This window comes from Vitis vinifera, chromosome 7 (genome assembly GCF_030704535.1).
Source record: "Vitis vinifera cultivar Pinot Noir 40024 chromosome 7, ASM3070453v1".
Classification (NCBI taxonomy): domain Eukaryota; kingdom Viridiplantae; phylum Streptophyta; class Magnoliopsida; order Vitales; family Vitaceae; genus Vitis; species Vitis vinifera.
The window spans coordinates 479,389-503,424 of NC_081811.1; the positions used below are offsets into that span (position 1 = coordinate 479,389).

Below are 24,036 nucleotides of genomic sequence, written 5' to 3' on the forward strand. Positions count from 1 at the left end.
AACCTGGCAGCATGTGCTTCTTTTTTACTAAACAAAAATATGAGAAAAACAAATCATGATGACCATAATAATCTTAAAGGGAAATGATTTAAAACCCAAAAATGCTAGATTACAACTTCGTCGATTGACCTCTTATCCAAACAGATAATGCTACAAAATAAAAATAAAATAAAATAAAATAAACAAAGACAAATTCCCCCATGAGCCCCGTATGCCACAGCTCTCGGCTACAACACCTCAAAACTTTCCCAAAATTAATCACTGGTTCACAGCATAAATAATAGAAAACAAGTTATGACGTGAAAACCAGTTTGAATCTAAACCATCCACACGTTTTCATGAAGCTATTATGGAGGTTTAGGAAAACTATAGTTTAATCCAAAAGAAGAACCAAATAAAGGGAAAAACAGAGGCAGCTGTCTGCCCTCTGGGCTTAAGTACCCGAAGTTTCATGAGTTGGGAGGAACAAAGAGCAAGGGCATTGTGATGAGACATTGCCAGGATCACATGCATTTGCTCTATGCATGCTGGTAATGATGCAACTTGTAGAGCAACACTTTTCCAGCGGCACTTCCCACTGCCATGAAACCTCCACCAGGGCTAAAATCCAAACAACGTGGATAATGCAGAGTCCTATTCGGGGGAGGCCAATTCGAGAATACAGTATATGATGGAATGTGTATCAGCTTTAAACTGTTCTTCTTCATGCTGGAACTGATAGCCAATATCTGAGCATCATTGTTAAATTTCATAAAATCCACTTTGGTGGTTACGTTCTCTATGGTTTTCATTGGTTTCCTCTTGCCGCCTAAAAACTCTTCTTTATTGTAAACATTCACAATCCCACTGGCCGAACCTGCAGCAAACAAAGCTCCACTTGGGGAAGCACAGAGAGCTGTACCATTTATGCAGCCTTCATCTGTACCTTTATGGAAGCAAGTCCTTGTTCTCAAGTCCCAGTGGTAAATATGTCCGTCTCCACCCGAGCTCAATAATTGCCGCCCATCATCAGCAAAAGCTAATGAACGAACAGTTCCATTCATCTTAAGGGTTCCAATCAGTTCCTTTGTTTTTGATGAAACCAACAAGATGTAACCTTCATTGCCCACAAAGGCAATGGTACCAGAATCAGGGGAAACCTCAAAAGCTTCCAAGCTTTTCTCCTCCCTACCAATCAAGGGTCCTATTTTATCAACTTTGGCTTTCACTAAATCAAAGCTGTAAAAGAACTTTCTTCGCCCCGCTATGATAACCTGAGACCCATCAGGCAAGAAAGATGCTTTCCGAATAGGGCAATCTTCAAGGAAGATACTTTGAATTTTGGTGTTCCTTCTGCCATCAATTTGAAAAAATCTGACCCTTCGGTCTAGTCCAGCAGTAAGCAGCAACTGAGCATTACAATGGAATTGAACTGAATTAATAGGACCATTGGAAGGATCCTCTGCATTTGCATCTACCAGTCTTGAATATTCCAGAAGTCCAGGCAACAATTTTGTACCGCTTTTCACAACCAGGTCTTCATTTGTCCGAAGGATATCATCAACGGCTTCAACATCCTTATGACCTGGAGCAATCACTGCCCCATTTTCTTCATCTGATGATTCACCATAATCAGAGCTGTAAGTCCTCGACCATGAATCAAGTTGGGCCCACTCTGTTCCTGGATTCAGCTTAGCATGCTGAGCTCTCAATCGTGAGACATAAACCGAACCAGAAATTAAACTCTCATCCTCTTCCTTCCTCAGCTTCCTCAATCTGTTAACTTTAGAAATATTTATATTGGTTTTCTCCTCTTCTTCATCCACCCAGACGGGTTTCCTTTGCTTGGTGTCCTCTTCACCACTACTTTCCTCTGGGAATTCTGCATCCTCCTCATAAAAAGATAGAGCACTATTAGCTGATCGATCAGTGAAGAACAAAGTAGAATCTTTCTCTGCCTTGGTTTGTACTTCTTCCTCACCTACCTTCCCAAATTCAACTGGGTCATAGAGAGATCCAAACAAAAAGTTCTCCAGCTTCTTCATTTCTCTTTCCTCCTCAACTTCCAGTTGCTTATCCTCTTCTTTGTGTTCTTTCTTCCTCTTCTTAGTCCTTAAAATATCTGGAACCAATTCCTTTCTATCTTCATTTTCATTTCCTTCCAAAGGTGAAGGCACATCAACATCCTCCCTTTTAGTCTTATTGACTCGGTTTTTACGGAGAATATTTTGAGAAATTAAACTCATCTTCAACAATTTATTTCTGCAAAAACATGCAAAATCCAATTGCAAAGACATAAATACTTAAATCTCGGCCCCTGGATTTGAAAAAACAAACTAAAGAAACACTATGAAAAAATTATAGTCAAGCGTTCCAAGATAATCAAGTTCAACATTGTCATTTCAAATCACCAAACAAATGAAAATTTGGGCAAATGGAGCAATCATACATGGCTAAACTTCAGAACATCATGGCTCCAGCATTTAAACCTATTGTATTTAGCCATAGAACATGTAACAAAAGTGAAGGAAATTTTGAGGGAAAGAAAATAGGGAGGAAACATACAAGGAAAGAGAAAGTGAAAGAAAATGAAATATAAATTTAAAATTAATAAGTTTTTTATATGCTTCTTTAAACATGCTTCACTTTTTTCCCCTTCTTTATAAAGATTAAATAATCTCAAAATGTATAAGTTTCTAACTAATTTTATTTCTATTTAATTTTCTTTTATATTTTTTATGGTAAACCAAACATACCAAAATAATCTGTCTTAAGCACTTTTTCCTTTTCTAGAACCAAACGAAGTATTATGGATTCCAAAACACTACCAATTTCCTAACATTCAATAGAATGTCGATCACATTCAAGTTAAAGCAAGCAAAACATGAAAAGAGACATGAGAGATTATCAGAGATCAAATCAGTGAATTTCCATCAACGACACATTATCCAAACCCAAATTTCATAACAATTTGCAGCAAATCAAATTAAGCTATAAGGTTCTACAACATCAATGCCGGAACCACCATTTCTTCTACTGTTTCCAAGCACAAACGAATTTAGATAAACAATTTCCAGCACACCCAGGTTCGGAAAAAGCACAAAAACTTATCCCTTGTTCTTAGGGGAAAAAGGACAACAAATTCCACCAAAACTCCCAAACAAAATATAGAAATATATAACCCATACTATACTGCTATAACACATATGAAGCCACTCAAGTACATCTTTCTCACTTGGAATTGCCAAAAATTTGTAAAATAAATTGTCTCTTCACTATAAAAATCGTTCTCCATCGGTTGTCAACACATAATACGACATATTGAATCCAACAGAGAAAAAAAACAAAAGTTAGGGTTTAGGGTTAGGGTTTAGGGATACCTGGCGGCGGTTTCTTCCAACTCCGTCAGTCCTGAAGGAAGCTAAAGAGAAATGAGGTAAGGATGATCGAAAAAGGGATACTGAGTCGGAGAACTGTTTCCGGAAGTCAGCGTCAGCGACCGGAGCAATTGACGGCGACGAATGTGAGGTTCACACCACGTGAAACGGTGAAAGGAGAAGAATACCGAGAGTCGTAATATTGATCAAGTACTACTGAGTTGGGCCGGATGGGCCAACCCGGCCCATCCATGAGAATATTTTCAAAGAATAAATAATTTATTTAAAGGGTATATAACCTTTTTAAAGATACAAATAAAATTGGGCGCTATACGGTTACACTCAATCGCAAAGCATCAGGATTAAAATGCTTAGTTTTTGCATTTTTCATCCATAAAAATTACAATAATTTTTAAAAAAAAAATCTTTTACTAAGAACACTATCAAACATGTTTTTATTTATATTTAAATTTTTATATTTTTATTCAATGGCTTAAATTTGACGTTTTTCATAATGTACAATTTACAATTTATATGCTTTCACAATAGTGAAAAAAGGTCCAAATTATAATTTTTTAGTTTTAACACTAGTTTTGCTTCAAGTGCAAGATTTGTGAACAATTAAGTAATGAAGTGATTATTATGTAATTTTTGTTATAACTGAAGTAATGAATGTCACCCCATTAATGTTAATTAAGTATTATTTATGACTTCCATTAATACTTATTAATGAAAACTATTAATGTTATTTATGAATTTCATTAATATTCATTAATGGGGATATTAATGAAAGTCATTTGGAAAGCCGGTAAAAGAGCTTCCCTTCTCTTATAACATACATCCCAATAAAAATAAAGAAATTTTATTCGTCACATTCTCTCTATTTTTCAGTCTCTCAACTTTCTCAACTCTCTTTTCTGATTTCTTCTTCCCTATTATATATCAAAGTAAAATATATTTCATCTCTACTCCTTTGATTTGCATTGTATTTGTCATTGTTTTACAATAATTTTTAATTATTTAATAAATATCATAGAAAAAACAATTTAAGAAAAATGAAATAAATTTTAAAATATTTATATTAAAAAATATATTATAAATTCGTGACAACTCCATGCATATGTTTTAATATTAATATTGTATAATAAAAATCTATATACAATTGACTATTCTTATTAAATTAATTAATTTTAATTTTAATTATTTAATAATAAAAAAACACACATGCTATCATTTGTTGAAGCTCGAGGTGGTGAGTATGGCATAATTAAATAGGATTTGTTGGATGATATTTTAAAACATTAAAATAATAATTTTATTCATACGATAATTCTTACTCTTATTAAATTAAAATAAAAGGAAGTATATATTAATTTATACTTAAATTTGGATATTCTACAAACACAAGAAACGGTAGGCTCCCATTTTATGACACCTATCATAATTATAAAATAATTATGTTTTAATTTTAAATTTTAAATTTTAAATTCAATTAATTATTTAAATAAAAAATAGTCACAACAAAACTGTGTCATGATAAAACTTAAATTTAAAATTAATTTATCATTACCTATGATTCTATATAAATGAACAAATCATTGGAGAAAAAAAAAATTGAGGGTAGAGCATTAAAAGTCTGGCCAAAAGGGAAGGGAAAATGGGAAATCAACGTAACGTCTTAATCCATGAATTTAAGCCCACCTTTGGATTTGTAGACATGATAAAAGTCATAATTGGTATCCTCGTTGCTAGTTAGAGGGTTTGATTTTCTCAACATGGCTTAGGTTTTTGTGCACCTAAGTCACACTATTAAACCAATAAAGTGGAGTGCATGGTCAATTAAACCATTATGACTTAACCCTAACCCTATGCTTCAAGGCTAATTAAGAGTAATTAAAGTCATAATTTGATGAATTAGTCTTGCACCCATCATGTCGTGGTCTTTTTAAAAGAGTTTCCAAGTCATTTTTTAAGTCTTAAATAATAGGTTGGTGGGTTAAAAAAAATGTGGCTTTAACTCCTAGTTGGTAAAGGTCGTCCATGATAACAGCAATAGTAAATTGCAAGTGATGTGTTTTTCACATGATAATGGCTGCCAGTTGCTAATTTTTAATCATGATTCCCTTTCTACAAATTTGTATTTTTTTATTAATAACTTAGTGACATGTCTAATCAACTATGTGTTTGTTTTTTGCTGCTGAAAAAGCACTCATTCTACGTGATATCAAAATTGTAATTTGGGCTATTTAGCCTATAATAGAATTTGGGTGTAACACGTAAAACTATGATATAAAATAATAAGATTGCTTGATATATCCCATGTTCAAAATATGAAAATAAAATAAATTTGTGGCCTATATATAAATATACATGGGTTTTTTTCATTTACATATACATGTTGAAAGTCGGGATGACCAGGAGTTAATGATATCTACATAGAGGAAGGTTAAAAAATCTTCTTTTAATTTTAAGTTTTAAAGCTACGAGCTTAATAATTAAACAAAGGAATGAATAATTGCAAATGATATCACTATACTGTGTATAAACACTTTTTAATTGTGCATATGCATTAAAGTCGTAGAAACCGATTAGACCAAATGAACAATGTTTTTATGAATAAAATTTTAATATTATATATGTACGAGCTTATCTTGAATTTGTAAATGATTTTTAAGAATGTGAAGTTCAATGAATGTTATTTTTTTCATTTGAATGAGATTAAAATGTAAAATATTAAGAATAGACTAGTAATTTCTTCTTCAATAACATATTTGGTTTTTTATATGGTATCCAATGCTTATCATTTAATATCCTTACCTAATCCTTTCGCATCTTTATCACACATACAATGACAGATACGACTCATAGTTTAAAATTTTAAAATAAAATTAATGTGTTCATAGGCAAAACAAATCTTAAAAATTAATAAAATTAAAAATAATTACGCATAATTATCAAAAAAGACAGATGTAAATAAACAAACTACATATATACTTGTTGTTTTGTACAAATGGAGAGGACCCAAAACTGGAAGTAGGCTATAGCCATGAGTCAAACCATCTCTATTGGCCAGAAGAAAGGCCTAGCTGGCCGAGGTGGTGGTGCATATCTGCATGGTTATGGTCGTGTAACTCGTGCTTGGGCCGCTCCGGCTGCACCCACCGCCCATCGCTGCTTCTGACCATGCCTTTGTTCTCGTCCTGCCTCCAGTACGGGGGAACCAGGTAGTGATCCTTCAAGAAATCAGATGCCTTGTTCACCAGCGCTGGGTCTCTCCCACTTGCCAGCACAAATCTCTGGCCTTTCCCGTGGTATCTGCAGAACCGATCATACTCAATAAATTAATATTTTTTTAAAGTACGGTGGAACATATTATTATGATTATTCAGTTGCTTGTATGGTTATCTCACCTTAAAGGACTTATTATAAAATTCATAATGTCGCCACCCACAACAGTCCTAAGTATCGTGTGACACATGATGTTGGCCATTTGGGGTGGAATCTAAAATGCTATGGTCTCATCGTTGTGTCCCATCCTATAAAGTCCCTAGGCCTCCTACTTCTAAATTTTAGCTTAATATATAAATAATAAATTTAAGTGATAAGTGATCGGACGTGAGTCTATTTAGAGTATTCTAGATCATATAGATTAAAAACAACAAACAAATATTTTAATAATATTTTTGATAATGCCTTGTATAAAGTTTTAAATTGTAATCTATAAGTAACTTTTTAGATTTTTAAAAATCAATTAAATACCTAAATTTTATAAGAAATCGCCCTGAAACCCAAGTGAGCTTGAGTGTTTGGATTAAGAGAACATATGAAAAAGTCATAATAAGCGACTGATCACTGATGGAATCACTGGGGTCATTTTCTAGGATTTTAAAATTTTATCAAACAGTAGACACTATCTCAAAGGGAAAATACTAATTTAAAAATTACTATTACCTAGATTTTTAAAAAAGTTGATTAAACATTCAGCTTTGGTAATTAAGGAAATCTTTTTCATATTTTTGAGGCAATACTAACCCATCCAGCAAATGCAGGTGAGCCTCCAAGTTATGGGCGGAAATGGGATCGGCGTTCTGCTTCAAGAAGGGCGAGTTCTTGTGGTCCAGCGCCAGCTCCACCCCAACATGCGAGTAGCTCCATGGCAACCCCTCCGCCAGTTTCATCACCATCGCCGGCACTTGCTCATTGAAAAACAGCCCCGGAGACTTGGGCACGACGTCGTGCACGTTCACCACCCTCAGCACCTTCACCCCTAGCCCCTCCAGCCGCTCCTTGAACCGAACATTCCCCACTCTAGGCCCGGAGAACGAGAGCACCGACACCGGCAGCACCCGCCCGTTGTTGAGCACGTTCAGCCCCGTCTCCGCCACGTCGTACGCGCTCAACACCGCTAATGCGCCGCCCAGGCTGTGGCCGGTGAAGGTTATGCTCAGTTCTTCGTTAGGGTACATCTCTATCAAACGCTTTACCTCCGTCAGAATCTGCTCCCGAGCTGAGAATTTGCAGAACTTGCAGCTCTCGTCCTTGTCCGTATACAGGTCGAGGAATCCCGACTCCACCTTAACCGTCCGGTCAGGGCAGGGAATGTTCTCCGACGATACTGGCTTCAGAAAGTCCATCAGGTCCGCGATCCACTCCAGTCTGGTCACCGTGCCGCGCCAGGCGATGGTTATGTCCCGGCGCCCTAGAACTCTTGATTTTTCGTCGTTCGACACGGCGACGTATCCGATCCAGTTCGCGTTTTTGCTCCAGACTTTAGGCCATCGGGACTTCTTGAAGAAATTGGGGAGATTGATATTCGATGTGGCGTAGAGGTATCGCGACACGTCGTAGCCATGGCCGGCCATTCCGAGGGAATCGAAGAATTTTCTGGGCATAAATCTACAGGTCCCGCAGTACTTCGAGAAGGGATCGAAATCGAATGCGTCGTAGCAAGCTTGAGCCATTTCTCCGTACCGGATTAGCTCCGATCTCAACAGGGGATCCATCGGATCTAGCATTCCAGTCCAATCATCCTCGCCATGGATTTCCCTCCACCGCTCCGATACTAGCTCCTCATGCTCTCTTTTGACCGTCTTTTCCTTCTCGAGGTCATTGATGATGGAATACAACGATCCAATGCCCGTTGATGACCCATTGGTGGTTTTCGACGACACCCTGGTCACGGTACTCATCTTTCTACTGATCTCGTCTGCATCAACGCGTAGAAACTGAGGTTTCTGGCTAGAAAATGAGGCTGGAAAAATATTTTCTGACTTCCGCCCATGACTTGTGTAGGGAAGGGTCATGTGGGCGATGGAGATGGCCATTGAAGCTTCTGAAAAAAGCTTAAAGTGAAAGTGAAAGTGAAAAAAATGGAGATATGGGGATGAGGACGAGGTTGCAGTCTAGAAAGGCTAGGGAGGTGGTATGATATTATATATGCTGTACCGTAAGCTATGGTCAGTGCTTTTATAAAAAAATCCCAGCATATGATACTCGTGGTCACCTTATGATGTAATCAAAGTGATTATTCAATGGTTTCTAACCAGGGTCTTCTTCCTAGAAATTCTAAGATTCCACGCGCTTTTCTCCACGATTTGTAACCTTGAACTTGGAACTTGGAAGGACCTACCCGTGGAAACACACGGTCAAGAGCAGCCTTCTTCTTCCCCTCGCGTGGCTCACACAACAATTTTACTTCCTTTTTTCTTTTTTTTTGAAAAAATATTTATTTGAAAAATATGGTCAAATTTCCCTTCCAACCCCATTTCAAACTAAATGAAATGTACTGCATTTAGGTTCCATTTAGTTGTGTTTTTAAATAACACTTAATAGCCGAATAACTATTTTTAGAAGAAATTTAAGTGTTTGATAAAATTTAAAAATCACTTTTAAAATATTAAAATCATTTATAATTCTCGTCAATATATTTTTTTTTTAAATGTTTCTACTTTTTATAGTAAAAACATTTTTATTTTTTACAATAAGTAGGTTGAGTACTACAATTTCCCACAAGTTCTAAATTTGTATTTAAAAAAAAAATAGATTCTTTTTATATCAAACTCATCTATTATCTAAATTTGGTTTTTAAGAAAGATGATTATTTCTTATATGCAACTCGTCTTTTTGTAAACACGAGTTTACCATTTTTTCTAATACAATAACTTTAGAATTATTTTTTATTTAATGGTTTTTAAACTTTTAAAAAAATTGTTGAACATTCCTACGTCTTGAACCCAACTCCATCCTAGGCTTAAATTTATTATTTGATTTTTATTAATATTGATTGATACAATGAACTTAAATTTTGTTTATAAATTATCAAATTTATATATTTATTTTTATTAATATATATTTTTAATCTTAAGTAATAAAATTTATTTACTAAATATACATATTAAAAATATAATTCATACATAAAAAAAAAAAAAAGTAATTGATGAGAAGCCATAATCGTAAAAGAGGCAAACAGGGTGAAGGATATAGATTCAATAAACTAATTATTTTAATTTAATATTTAAAATTATTTTTAACAAGTTATGCATTAAATTATTTTATCAAACATATTTAATAATCTAAATTATATTATTATGCATATTCATGTAATGTTAATAACCTTTTTTCGGTGGTCAAGATGGGATATTGCAACTTTCGACAAAAAATAAAATTTTCACATTTATTTTAAAAAAAATCTATTTTTAAAATAAATTTAATGTTTTTAAAATTTTTTAAAGTATTACAAATAATAATTCAAAAGATAAAAAATATTTTAAAAACTTTTACATTACACATAAGTGTTGTGTGTTCAAATAATATAAGTTGAAAACTCGAGTTTTTAAATAAAATCTTATTCATAAAAATAACAAATTTTTAATTAAAAAAAAGTATTCAAAATATTAGAAAAATATTTTTAGCCTTTGACAACCACTCCCTTTTCCAAACTATGATTTTTGTTAATATTATAATACATGGCATGCATCACGAGAAGCAATTCTCCAGTCATGGGATATTGGGATGCATGTGTGGTAGCTTAAAAACCACAGAAAATATTTAAAAAAGAAAATAAAAAAAAATTATTAACTTATAATTAATTTATTTTCACTTATTATTATTTTGATTTTATATTATGTGTAACAAAACGTTTCCATCACAGGAGAGAATAAAATTCAATGAGGTTGGTAGGGCGGGCGACAGTGGAAATGGGTTGGACTTCATATTACAGAGGAAGCTGGAGTCACGTCATTGAATTCTTCCATTTTCAGCCATTTAAATTAATGTGGCCTTTCTTGGAATAAATTCATTTTTTCCATATTCCTCACATTTTGCCCAATTTTCTTGACTTCCAAACGCCAACCCAGATTCCCTTTCAACCGCCCACTGATTGATTGTAATCTTATTGTTATTTTGGAGTAGATTTAAAATCTGTTAGCTAATGCTTTGTTAAAAAGCAATTATAGTTATAAAAAAAACCTTAATTAAAGAAAAATAATATATAGAAAATGTTTTTAAATTGTTTACACTGTACAAAAGTACTTTTGATGATGATGCTTTGAATAAATTCAATAATCGTACACATTTGGAGGCCATCGAGGTGGAATACTTTTCTTCGTTTCATATAAAGTCTATTTTCCACTTATTTATTTATTTTTATTTTACACGTGAAAATAATTAAACACATATGTCAAATTATTCGATAAAAGGTTGTTTCTGTTAGGTTGACCATGAAAAATAAGGAAAATTTTACTTTCTTTGACTTATCATGAAAAAAAATATAAAATATAATTAAAATTAGTTAAAATTTTATGTAATTTACTATCATTTAATTTTTTAAAAATAAAATGAATTTAAATCCATATGCAAAAATAATTTATTAATAAAATAAATTTATATTAAATGTTATGAAAAAAAGTTGAAAAAATAGATTTAAGAAAATAAAATTTTATTTCTTTTTTTAATTAAAAATGTGAGAAAAAATGTTCCTTTAATTTTTTTCTTTATAAAAAATATTTAAAATTAAAAACTAATCTACTATTTAAATACCATACTAGGTTTAATAATATTAATAATTCAAAGTGCCTATAAAAAAAATAATATTAATAATATGTATGGTATCATTTCTTGGAAATATCTTCTGTCAACATGATTTTCTAAATTTATTCTTATCGTCATCTTCCACGAAGTGGTCCAAAGCACATACCGGCCATCTCTGATAATGAAAGATATAATATATTTTACAGCTCAATTATGTTGTTTTGCAATAAATTATTATTTTAAAAATGTGGTGATATAAGCGGAATTTGGGTCAAAGTGGTAAACTCCTCGTGGGGTTTATTGTAGATACATTAAACTATTATCGGGTTTTAAATTTCATATATTTCCTCTAAAAATTATTTTTAAGAAAAATATTAGATACATCTATTTGAATTCTTTCTACTTAAAATTTAGAGGATGTTTGGAAATTGATGATATTTGGGGAAAAAAAAAAATTGAAGTTCTTCTAGATAAAACCAGTATTTAGAGAAAATTTGATAAAATTTAATATTTATTATTTAATAACTTAAATTAATTTTAAATAATTCATAAAAAAATATTTGATAAAATAATTTAATGATTTAATATAATTTAATAATTTAATTAAATTTATTTAGTAGATTGGTTATATATGATTAAATAATTTAATATTCTAATTAAAAATTTAAAATAATTTTTAAGTTATTAACCTATTCTGAATTGTAAATCTCTTTTACTCGATTACATTACAGGTAGTTTGATACCAAATTTCTTATTTTTTAAGTATAAATTATTTATATTTTATAGTCAAAATTGTTTTCATTTTTAAATTATAATATTAGATTATTTTATTAAACATATTCCATTTATTTAATAATATAAATTAAGTTATTAACTTATTAGATTATTTTTTCGTCTAATTTTTAGTTGATCCATGAAAACCGATACAATTCCCTAAAAAGTTAAATATAATATTTAAGGGTTTGAAAAATACCTTTTGGGGCCACATTATTGTCATTATTTAATCTCATCTACATGCATGAAATAAGAATGTGACCAATGATAAAAAGAAAGCGACAAAATATAAATAGATACAAATAGGATGAATAAAATAGGGAAAAATTAATCATGGTATCAAATAAATAAAAGGTGACAAGATGTAAAGCTTTGATGTCAAAAAAAAATTCACTTATTAAACCAAAATTTTGGTGATTAGTCACATCACCTAGAAGATTTAGGGTAAATTTATGTTAACTCGAACAAAATTAGTAAGTTATACAAATAATTCAAGATGAGGCTAAGAGATGTCCCCTCTAACTTGCTAGTCATGATTTAGATAAAATAATGACATTTTAGTAGCGTGCTTCTACTCTTGAATGACAATATTTGATGTGTTTGCTCCACTAGCTAGCATATTTTCAACTACCTTGTACATCCAAGTGAAAATTTTCAATTAATATTTGTAGCCATTCATTATTTTTCCTTAAAACTTTATAAATTGTTTTTTTTTTTTTTTTTGGCTTAAAAAGGTTATTTCATTGGAAGGATATGACCAAGTGAAGGAGAAATACATCAATTGTAACAATCCGAGTTGAAATGAAATAAAACTTTTTTGTTTTTTTTCAAACGAGAAACCTGTAGGTCCAGTTGAAGTTAAGTTAGGCCTAGAACCAATCATCGAGTGTAAGCTTTAGTATCATAGCCCATTCAATATTATTTAGTTATCCATACTTTATGGATTCTAATACCTTTTTCCTTCTCATAGATTTTTTTTTTTTTTTTTTTTTACTTTTGAGTTTGCTTACTCTTATTCCATCATTTGAGTCAATGGTTTCATTATTGATTTTGATATGCAATACGATTAGTCTCCTAATGGGCCCTTTAAGCAGGGTTGCTACATCAAGTAAAAATAAATAAAAAACTATTTAAAGAAAACAACCTTATACAATAATTTGTAAAATATGATATTCCATTGCAAAGAACTTATGTTTGCTCTCATGAAAATATCTTACTTTAATTTGGTTTTTACAAAATAAAAATTTTGACAAGCACAACCTATGGTTTGAATATGATTTATAAAAATAATAAAATTAAAATAGTTTGTTTCAAAAAGTAAATTAAGTATAATTTTTCTTATCTTTTGAAAATAAAAGAAATACGATCCTTTATATATATATATATATAAATTCCTTCAAAAAAAATATAATGAGAACGATAAACTTTAAAAAGAGAAAAATAACTCATATCCTCGAGAGACCCATCATTGTGTATGTATACTTATAATAAAATGAGTAAAATAACTGTATTGTTCTTCCATAAGAGTTTTGCTTGTATCTTGATTGATTTCAATAACATATTTGAAGAAATGTCAATAACTCAATTCATCTTATTATTGCAAGAATAAACTCGATCCAAAATATGAATGATAAAAAATATCTATTAAATCGATCACAAGAGTGTCAGTTACAAAGTGTCCTAATGTTGTATATACCTATTAATTTTTTATTAAAATTCTTTTGCTATTTTTTAAATTTTATTTAAAATCATGTAATTGAGCCATGGCTATCCTAACAGTGCAAAAGAAATGATACCGAATTTTTGTTTTTGTTTTTTATGTAAAAGATAATAGACCAAAACTTAGATCTATGAATAAAAAATAAATGATCTTAAATAATCAATTAAGATTACGAATATCTCAATAAGATTTGATAGGATTCATTTGTCGTTTTTATATTTTAACTTGATTTAATAAAAAATAAATATGAATGAATACATCTATTAAAATAATTAATGGATAAGCAGATAACGACATTTCAATTATTCACGCTCACGTGCTGCACGTACATTGTGGCATTAAAAAATTAAATAAAAGCAACATTTCAGATTGAAAGCAAAAATAATACTGACTTCAACAACTCCTTGAATAAAATAAATTAAAATTATTTGAGATGGTTTTTAATTTTTTCTTTTGTTGTTAAAAAATGGATTTTATGTTTATAAACAATATTTTTAAATCACTTTTATTGAAAATAAGAGATAATTTTATATTTTATAATTAAATCAAAATGATGCATAAACCATTTCAAATCCAATAATATCATACATGAATAGTATGTTTAATCATGTGAAGAAATTATGTCATCCTGTCCATGGATTTAGAACATACCTGAGTCCATTTTTCCTTTGAATTTTGAATAAGGTATGGATATTCTAAGGTTGTAGAGGGGTATCCACTGTTTTTGTAATCTCTCTGACGATAAGAGCGGGAGAGACCACGTTATGTTCTATTCAAAAGAAGATGTGTTCAAAAGGAACAAACATTTATCCTTATATACCCTCTATACCTTAGGGACTATGCCCTTTAGACTATTGGGCCTTGAGTGTCTTAGGCCCATCATCTAAGACCCATTATAGCATTGGGCTCTACATATAAAGTGACCCATACTCAATAAACACAAATTGAAATAAATATAGATAGCTTAATAAAAAACTATGTTACATATGTGAGTCCATGTTTTAACAATATCCCACTTGGACCACATATATTACAGAACAATGTTCATGATAATACTTTATTGAGCTCATCTTTGCTATTCTATCTAAATATCCTTAAACAATCCAGTCGACTAATTATGCTAACATAGGATTAAAGCGGCCTTCGTTAATCGTATTTATAATTAGATCCATCAATGATCACAACATTAACAAAATTAGCAACATGGATCAAGTATGAATGTGTAGAATGGAAATTACATAGAATGTGATCTTTAATATGTCTATTTCCAATTGGTCCTACTTTATGACTAAAAATAGTCAAATTCCACTTTCAACACTTGATGCTAAACTCCTTTTGAAAGTCATCATTTCAATTCAGAGTATTCAAATACAATAATCTTTAAAATCAAGGTTTGTATAGATAACACAAACATAATAACACATCAAGAAAACAAACACAAAATCTAAATACAAACTCTCACTATAATAGCACATCATCAATATGTACAACACCCATATGTGTGACATGTTTATGATATACTTTGGGTGGCAAACCCTTAGTAAGAAGATCCGCAATCATGGAGTTTGGGCTTATGTGTTCAATCGATACTTGAAGACCCTAAACTATTTATTTCACAACCAAGAACTTGATGTCAATGTGTTTGGACTTTGACGAACTTCGGTTGTTCTTAGAGTATAGTCCTGCGACCTTATTATCACAATTGATTTTCGATGATTTCTCAATACCATCAACGATTTGCAACTGAGTGATAAAATTCCGTAGCCATATCCCATGGTTTGATGCCTCGTAGCAGGATATGAATTATGCTTCCATGGTGGAAGAAGCAATAAGTGTTTGTTTAACACTTTTCCATGAAACTACTCCTCTAGCCAACATGAAGATGTAGCCTAAAGTGGATCTCCTACTGTCAAGACATCCCGCAAAATCGGAGTCCGAATATCCCACGATTTCTAAATGACTGGATCTACGATATGTGAGCATATAATCTTTAGTTCTTTGTAAACACCGCATAACCCGTTTTGCCTTTTTCCAATGATCCATACTTGGGTTACTCAAATATTTGCCTAACATTCCAACAATGTACGCAATATCCGGATGCGTACAAACTTGTGCATACATGAGACTTCCTACTGCTGAGGCATAGGAAACCTTTCTATATCATTCTTCTCAAGTTCATTTTTCGGACATTAGTGCAAACTAAATTTATCGCATTTTGCCACAGGCGTGTCTCCTGGTGCACAATTACTCATGTCAAACCTATTTAACACTTTATCGATGTAGGACTTTTGTGATAGCCCAAGTATACCTCTTGAACAATCCCTATAGATATGTATACCCAACATAAAATATGCATTACCAAGATCCTTCATGTCAAATTTACTGGATAGAAATCGCTTGGTTTCATGCAAGAGTTCTACATCACTACTGGCAAATAGAATATCATCTACATATAGCACCAAGATAATGAATTTGCTCCCACTGAACTTGAGATATATGCATTGATCAACGATGTTCTCCTTAAAACCAAATGAAGTAATCGCCTGATCAAACTTTCGGTACCATTGTTGGGATGCCTTCTTTAAACCATACATGGACCTTTTTAATTTGCATACAAGTTGCTTTGAATCATTAGACTCAAAGTTCTCCGGTTGCACCATGTATATTGTCTCATCAATGTTAACTTTAAGAAACGCAGTTTTAACGTCCATTTGATGTAACTCTAAACCATAATGAGCCACAAGTGCCATGATGATTCTAAAGGAGTCATTTGATGAAACCGATGAAAAGGTCTCCTTATAATCAATGTCTTCTTTTTGAGTGAAACCTTTTGCGACTAGGCGTGCCTTATACCTAGCAATGTTGCCTTTTGAATCTCGCTTGATTTTTAAAATCCATTTATAATCAATCGGTTTTACACATTCAGGCAACTCTACTAGGTCCCAAACACCATTGTCTTTTATTGATTTCATTTCATCCTTCATGGCTTCTATCCACTTTTCAGAGTCAAAACTTTGTTTGACTTGACTAACTGAAATTGGATCGTCTTCCAGACCCATGTCAAACTCATGTTTCTGGAGATATACAACATAATCATTTGAAATTGCACTTTTCATTTTTCTAGTGGATTTTCTCAGTGGCACTTGTACTTGAGGTTCTTGAGGTTGTTGAGTTACCTCTTTATGAACTTGAATTGGTTCAATAACTTGAGCAGGAGGAATCTCAGGTGTGTCTACAATCTCTGTTATTGGTTGTACATTATGGATAGTGTCATCAAACATAATATGACCATGTTCAGTTGTAATAATAGGAATACTAACATATTCCTCTTCAAAGACCACCTTTCTTAATGGTTCTCTCTCACTTAACTCAACATCCTCAATAAACTTAGCATTGTCCGTTTCAAATAAGGATCTAGTTGAGGGGTCATAGAACTTGAAACCTCTCGACCTTTCAGAATACCCTACAAAGTAGTAACTCACTGTTCTAGAGTCCAATTTCTTTTCATTTGGCTTGTAAGGCCTAACATCAACTGGACAACCCCAGGCATGCAAGTGCCTAATACTAGGTTTCTTGCTAGTCCATAACTCATATGGGGTTTTGGCTATTGCTTTGCTTGAGACTCTATTCAAAATATAAACTGCAGTTTTGACAGCTTCGCCCCAAAGTCATTCTGGTAAGGTGGAATGACTGATCATACTTCTTACCATATCCTTAAGAGTACGGTTTCGCCTTTCTGCTACCCCATTTTTGGCTTGGAGTCCTCGGCATGGTGTACTGAGGAACGATACCACACTCCATCAAATATTTGGCGAATGGCCTTGGACGTTGTTCACCGGATTCGTCATATCTACCATAATATTCACCTTCACGGTCAGATCTGACGACCTTTATTTTCTTGCTTAGTTGGTTCTCAACTTCAGCTTTAAAATTCTTGAACACATCCAATGACTAAGACTTTTCATGAATCAAATAAAGATAGTCATAGTGTGAGTAATCGTCAATGAAAGTAATAAAATATTGTTGTTCATTCCAATAAGGGGTAGGAAATGGACCACAGATGTCCGTATGTATTAATTCCAAGACATCACCGCACCTATTGACATCATTTTTCCTTATATTTGTTTGTTTACCCTTAATACCTTCTATACAGACCTGAAAGTCCGAGAAATCAAGTGGATCAAGAATTCCTTCTAACACAAGCCTTTGAATATGTTGATTTGAAATATGACCCAAACACCTATGCCATAACATTGAAGAATTCTCAATTGTTAATTTTCGCTTAATGCCATAATTACTTGAATACAAGGTTTCATTTCCATTAGAGGCCTTTATGTTCAATTTGTCTGATAGACTACCTGTACCAATAACATTTGAATTTTGATAAAGACTAACCATTCCATTTCTAAATGAATAATAATATCCACATTTGTCTAGACATGAAACAGAAATTAAGTTCCATCTAAACGATGGTATTACAAAGGTCTCTTCCAAATCCAAAGTACATCTAGAGTCTAACTGTAACCTAAAAAGACCAATAGCCTTGACTACAGCCTTGTTGTCATTTCCCACATAGATGTATCTTTCACCATCGGTTGGCCTTTGACTTTTTAGGCAACCCTGCATTGTGACACTTATGTGAGTAGTTGCACTCGTATCTATCTACCAAGTGTTAGTAGGCACTATTGCTAAATTAATTTCTGAACAAACAAAGTTGAGAAGTGTACCTTTCTTTGTTGGCAGATCGGAGGGTTGGTCGCGTCCATCAACTCCCCTTGTGTTCGCTGTGGGCACTTGGGTGAATGCACTATAAGGTTAGGGTATACGTCTTTCCTACCAGCAATTACTTTTAGGAGAGTTGGTAGCGTCTGAGGTCCTACAAGTGGTATCAGAGTCGAGGTCACGGGTTTGAACCCTAGGGGTGTCGTTGGGGGGAGATTGTTGGCAGATCAGAGGGTTGGTCACGTCCATCAGCTCCCCTTGTGTTCGCCGTGGGCGCTTGGGTGAATGCATTATAAGGCTAGGGTATGCGCATTTCCTACAAGCAATTGCTTTTAGGAGAGTTGGTAGCGCCTGAGGTCCTACATTCTTTTCACGCCAAGCAGTGTATTTGGTACATGTCTTCTTCATATGACCAACTTTCTTGCAAAATAAACAAATGATCTCTTTATCTTGTTTTTTCTGCACCTTTTACTTTGATGTCCCAGAAACTGCAGTTTGTTTTCTTTTATTGTCCCTCTTTCTTTTCTTGCTGGTACCAAATCCCTGAGATGTGGAAGCCAAGTGAGCATTTTCCAATTTTTCTTGTTTCAATCTCTCTTCTTCTTGTACACACTGAACAATAAGCTCATCCCGAGTCCATTTTTCCTTTTGTGTGTTGTAATTGATCTTGAATGGACTAAATTGTGTAGGCAGAGAAATCAAAACCAAGTGCACGAGTATATCTTCTGACAACTCTAACTTTAGTGCCTTGAGTCTAGTCGCAAGATTGGACATTTCCATTATGTACTCCCTTATATTCTCTTTCCATTTGTACCGCATGGAGACAAACTTACTAAGAATAGTGTTTGTCTCAACTTTTTCGTTTGCAGCGAATCGATTTTCTATCTAGTCTAAGAATGTCTTGGCTTGGGTTGCCTCGGGTATTGCACCCTTTATAGCTTCTGGAATTGAGTGTTTCATTATCATTAGACTCATGCAATTGGATCGCTCCCATTTTTCCATAGTAGACCTTTGCTCAGCAGTGTTGACACTAGTAAGGTCTGGATGACGATCCTCTCTTAATGCATAGTCCAAATCCATGCACACAAACACAATTATAACGTGTTCCTTCATTTCTTGAAGTTTGTGTCATTAGGCACATGAATGTTATTAACATTTGCAGTTATAGAAGATGCTGAATTCCTAACAATGAAGCTCACAATCAATCACAAAAATATATATATTTTATTTTATTTCACTTATGGTTATCTCTCGTTGTGGATAAATTATATTCATAAGTGGCAGGTGTTGTAGGTATGAACAACATCACTAACTCCCATGGCTTGGAAAATGCCATTCTAAAAACCAGTAAAGAAAATCGGACAAGTGTTATAAAAAGAGCATCTACAGTGGCAAGAAACAACCCAAGCTTATTCTCTGAATATTGGAAGGGATTTCAAACCGGTCAACTATTAATTAAACCCAAATCATGTTGGGCTTCCATGCCATTGGCTCAATCTCCTTCATTGCAAGCCCATAATTTTATTTTATTTTATTTTTATTTTTTATTTTTTTATCCACTGCAGCCCCAAACGACCCAAAGTCGCCTACAACCATGTCATTCGCTGCGCCAAAACGGTGCCAGTGCAACCCTCAAGCGATGCCGGACGTTGCTGATTAGGGACGACGCCAAAACGACGTCTTCGACTACGCCTCTGATTGGAAATGACGCCAAACGACGTCTTCAACTCCGATCCCCAACAATGCTGAGAGCGGCGTCACAAGGAGGCTTGCAACAACGCCTAAACAACGTCTCTTGAACGCTTGTGCCATGGCGCTTAAACGACGTCTCTTACCGGCGCAAGATGGCGCCTGAACGGCGTCTCTGGAACGGGAACGACGTGACGACTTTTGAACGCCTACAATGGCGCATTTTCCGACCGGCGCCTCATCTACACCCAATGGCACCCATGGCCGACAGACGACACAAGCCACCCCCACGTGCTCATAAGGCATTGCACAGATGGTACTGGTTTGACTACTATTAAAGAATTTTGATCCAATTATGTGTTTTGGTTGTCTGAGTTTCATGTTGGCAATTTCTTAATGATTAAACATGAGGCTCTGATACCAATTGATGCATAAACCATTTCAAATCCAATAATATCATACAAGAATCGTATGTTTAATCATGTGAAGAAACTATGTCATCTTGTCCACGGATTTAGAACATACTTAAGTCAATTTTTCCTTTGAGTTTTGAACAAGGTATGGATCTTCTAAGGCTATAGAGGAGTATCCACCATTTCTATAATCTCTCTAACGATGGGAGCGGGAGAGAGCGCGCTTTGTTCTATTTAAAATAAAATGTGTTCAAAAGGAACAGACACTTATCCTTATATACCCTCTATACCTTAGGGACCATACCCTTTGGACTATTGGACCTCGCGTGTCTTAGGCCCATCATCTAAGACTCATTATGGCATTGGCCTCTACACATAAGGTGACCCATACTCAATAAACACAAATTGAAATAGATACGGATAGCTTAATCAAGAACTATGTTACATACATGAGTCCATATTTTAACACAAAATTCTTAATTAAGAAAAATTATGTCTCCTACACCACATTTGAAGAAAAACCTTATTATTTTGAAAGGGATAAAACACTCTAAAATTTACTTTAAATTTTTAGACACAACTTTCTTTCTAATTCACTATTCCAAACGGTTAAAGCCGATAACAACAATGGTTGACTTGTTACTAACCATGGATGAAGATAAGGAAGAGGTCGGAGAATAAATGGAGATACGATGATTCAAAATAAGATGAATTAAGGACTTAGTAATAAAAACATAATTAAACGATTTTTGAGAAATTTGAAACTGAATTTATCGATTTTTTATTTTATTGTCTTATAACTTATAAAAATAAAATAAAATCGATATTTTAAAACTTATTGTGAAACCAAGGTTTGGTTAATCTTTATTTTGATGATAACAAAACAAGGTTTAGAACTAATGATCATATTTCAAGTGTGATTAGGCAAGACGACTTCCAAAGTGGCAATCCAAAGACAAATCAAGTCAAGGAGAAATCATGAAGAAGAAGACCACCTCAAAGAGAAGAGTTTTTCAAGACCAAAGCTTCTTAAGCTCTCTTTGTAAGGTTGTTAGTGCACTAGGACTTTCATGCATTTCATTCTTTATTTATGCACCAAAATCATCCAAGAGTAATATTGTTTTAAATATCTTAAGAATTAGATGATTTCATGTTTTCAACTAAAGCCTTGTGTTAAATGATTTTCAAACTTGTGTTAATAGGTTTTAAGTTGAAAAAGGTTGAGTGTTGAGCCAAAAAAATGGCTCAACCGGTTCAACCGGTCTACCGATAATGCTCGTCCGGTCGAGGACCGGTTGAGGCCCAACGATCACTTTTCCTAACGGCTAGTCAACCGGTCGAGGTCGAACCCCCAACGGCTAGTATGATTTTTTTCTTCTATAAAAAGGCTCAAAACTTCATTGTTTAATAAGCAAAACCTTCCCAAATCTTTCTTGATTATATTTGAGCCTTGGAAGAGTATTTTTGAGTGCACCATTATTCCAAAACTTGCATATCTTTAGTGCATCATTCAATCCTGCTTTCTCTTGTATCATTTGAGCTTAAAGTTCTTGTGATAGGATTTTTGAGAGATCATTTTATTTGTAAATCTTTGAGATGAATTTTCTTAAGTGAGGGGTATCACTTGAGAGGTTGTTCAAATAGTGGGATAACTCTTGAGAAGTGTAAAGGGTGCTTGGAGCCAAAAGTTCAAGAGGGTGAATTGGAACCATAATCCAATTGTAAAGAGATTGGAAGCTTGGTTGAAGCTTCAAGATAGTGAAACCCTTACTCGGTTAGAAGTTGAGGAGAGTGGACGTACGCAAGGAAGTGCCGAACCACTATAAACTCTCGTGTTTGCACTTTCTCTTCCCTAACTCTTTTAAATTATATGCAATTGCGTTTATTTTGTTTATTATATACTTGCATATAATTGTCTCTTATTTTTGCATAGTTTAAATTTGTGAAAAAGAGACCACCACCCTATTCACCCTCCCTCTAGGGTGATTACCATAAGTTGGATTAGCCTCAAATTCATAACACTTATAATTGTTTAATATGTAATGAGCTTTTTTATATTAGATTAGTAAAACAATTCATTCTTCTTATATTATAATCATGTTAATTTTTATATGCATTCCTTATATTTCGGGTTAAAAAATTTAAACATTTTTTGAACTTTAAATCTAAGTTGATTTCAATTAATTTTAAAAATAAATTAGATTTGGGATTCAAATTAACTTGCATTCAACAAATCATTTAAATCAAATTAAACAAATCTTAATCAAGTCCAATTTGGTTTAGGTTTTTTGTCACTAAAAATTGACTTGGTTTCGATTCAAATATAAATTGACTGCATCGATAGTTACTTTTTTATCAGAAAATTGATTGAGTCACATTTTTACAACTCTAGTGAGGAGAAAAGGTAAAGTACTAGTTATGAAACAATAAAAAAAGTGAGACATGTGATTATTCCAAATGTTGGCTTACCTTTTGTAGAGCAAGTGCAATAATCTATTTTTATTTTTTTTAAACAATAAAAAAGTCACACATTTTTGTCTAATTGTTTCTACCATAATGATTGGCCAGAAATATGGTCTAAGGCTTTCAAGTGTGGCCTGTTTGACAAGTGCAATAATCTATTTTTATTTATTTTATTTTAAAAAAATATTATTTCAAAAATAATTCTAAAACTATTATAGTTTGGGATTTCACATGAAACTAGTGTTTTGAAAAAAATGAGTTCAATGTATAAAAAAAAAAAAAAGTAAAATCATATTTAAAAAAAAAAAAAACCAAACTCAATATTAAAACTTTTATTATAAAAATTGAACTTTTCTTTTCAAAAAATGGGGTTAGTATAAAAACAAAATAAGTAATAAAAAATGTTATTTTTTATTTATTTATTTTCAAACAAACCTTTTTAGTATTATTTCTTAAAATATTAAAGAAAAAATACCTTCAAACAAGGAGTTGGGTTGGGCCAACCTAACTTACAACCCTATGAAATACCTTGGTCTATCTCTAATAATTCCTATGAAGGGTCTTAAATCCATAAGTAACGACTCATTGAAATATGCATCCATTTGGAGGATGTTAGTTTTTGTGTGCTCTTGATACATTGTTGTGGCTTGGAATGAAATGTACTTGGCAAATTTCATATGATTGTCATCCCTGAGCCTTATCTAACATTAAAAGTTTATTTATTTATTTATGTTCAATTTATTAGCTGCATAAAAGCCCAACACTTGTGAACTCTCACATCCACGTACCATTAGGGTCCCATTGCCTCAAATCACAATACCAAAAAGCTATTCTCCTAGTCATCCCATCACGGGCACAATAAAGTGTACTA

The 24,036-nt window shown here is 33.0% G+C and overlaps 2 protein-coding genes and 1 non-coding gene across 3 annotated transcripts; 1 reads left to right on the top strand and 2 right to left on the bottom strand.

Moving 5' to 3' along the window:
• Positions 1 to 59: 59 nt before the first annotated feature.
• On the bottom strand, positions 60 to 3,621 carry LOC100244318 (U3 small nucleolar RNA-associated protein 18 homolog). The gene is made up of 2 exons (XM_002281890.5): positions 3,360 to 3,621; positions 60 to 2,241 (listed from the first exon to the last, which is right to left on the bottom strand). Exon 2 carries the CDS (start codon positions 2,223 to 2,225, stop codon positions 519 to 521), a length of 1,707 nt encoding a protein of 568 aa, XP_002281926.1. The 5' UTR covers positions 2,226 to 2,241; positions 3,360 to 3,621; the 3' UTR covers positions 60 to 518.
• Positions 3,622 to 6,326: 2,705 nt separating this feature from the next.
• LOC100249474 (phospholipase A1-Igamma2, chloroplastic) lies at positions 6,327 to 9,020 on the bottom strand. Its single transcript, XM_002281871.4, has 2 exons — positions 7,389 to 9,020; positions 6,327 to 6,671 (listed from the first exon to the last, which is right to left on the bottom strand). Exons 1-2 carry the CDS (start codon positions 8,678 to 8,680, stop codon positions 6,419 to 6,421), a joined length of 1,545 nt encoding a protein of 514 aa, XP_002281907.1. The 5' UTR covers positions 8,681 to 9,020; the 3' UTR covers positions 6,327 to 6,418.
• An 11,619-nt stretch (positions 9,021 to 20,639) lies between these two features.
• MIR845C (microRNA MIR845c) lies at positions 20,640 to 20,729 on the top strand. Its single transcript, NR_127864.1, has one exon. It is a non-coding gene; the product is annotated as a microRNA MIR845c (primary transcript).
• Positions 20,730 to 24,036: the final 3,307 nt, after the last annotated feature.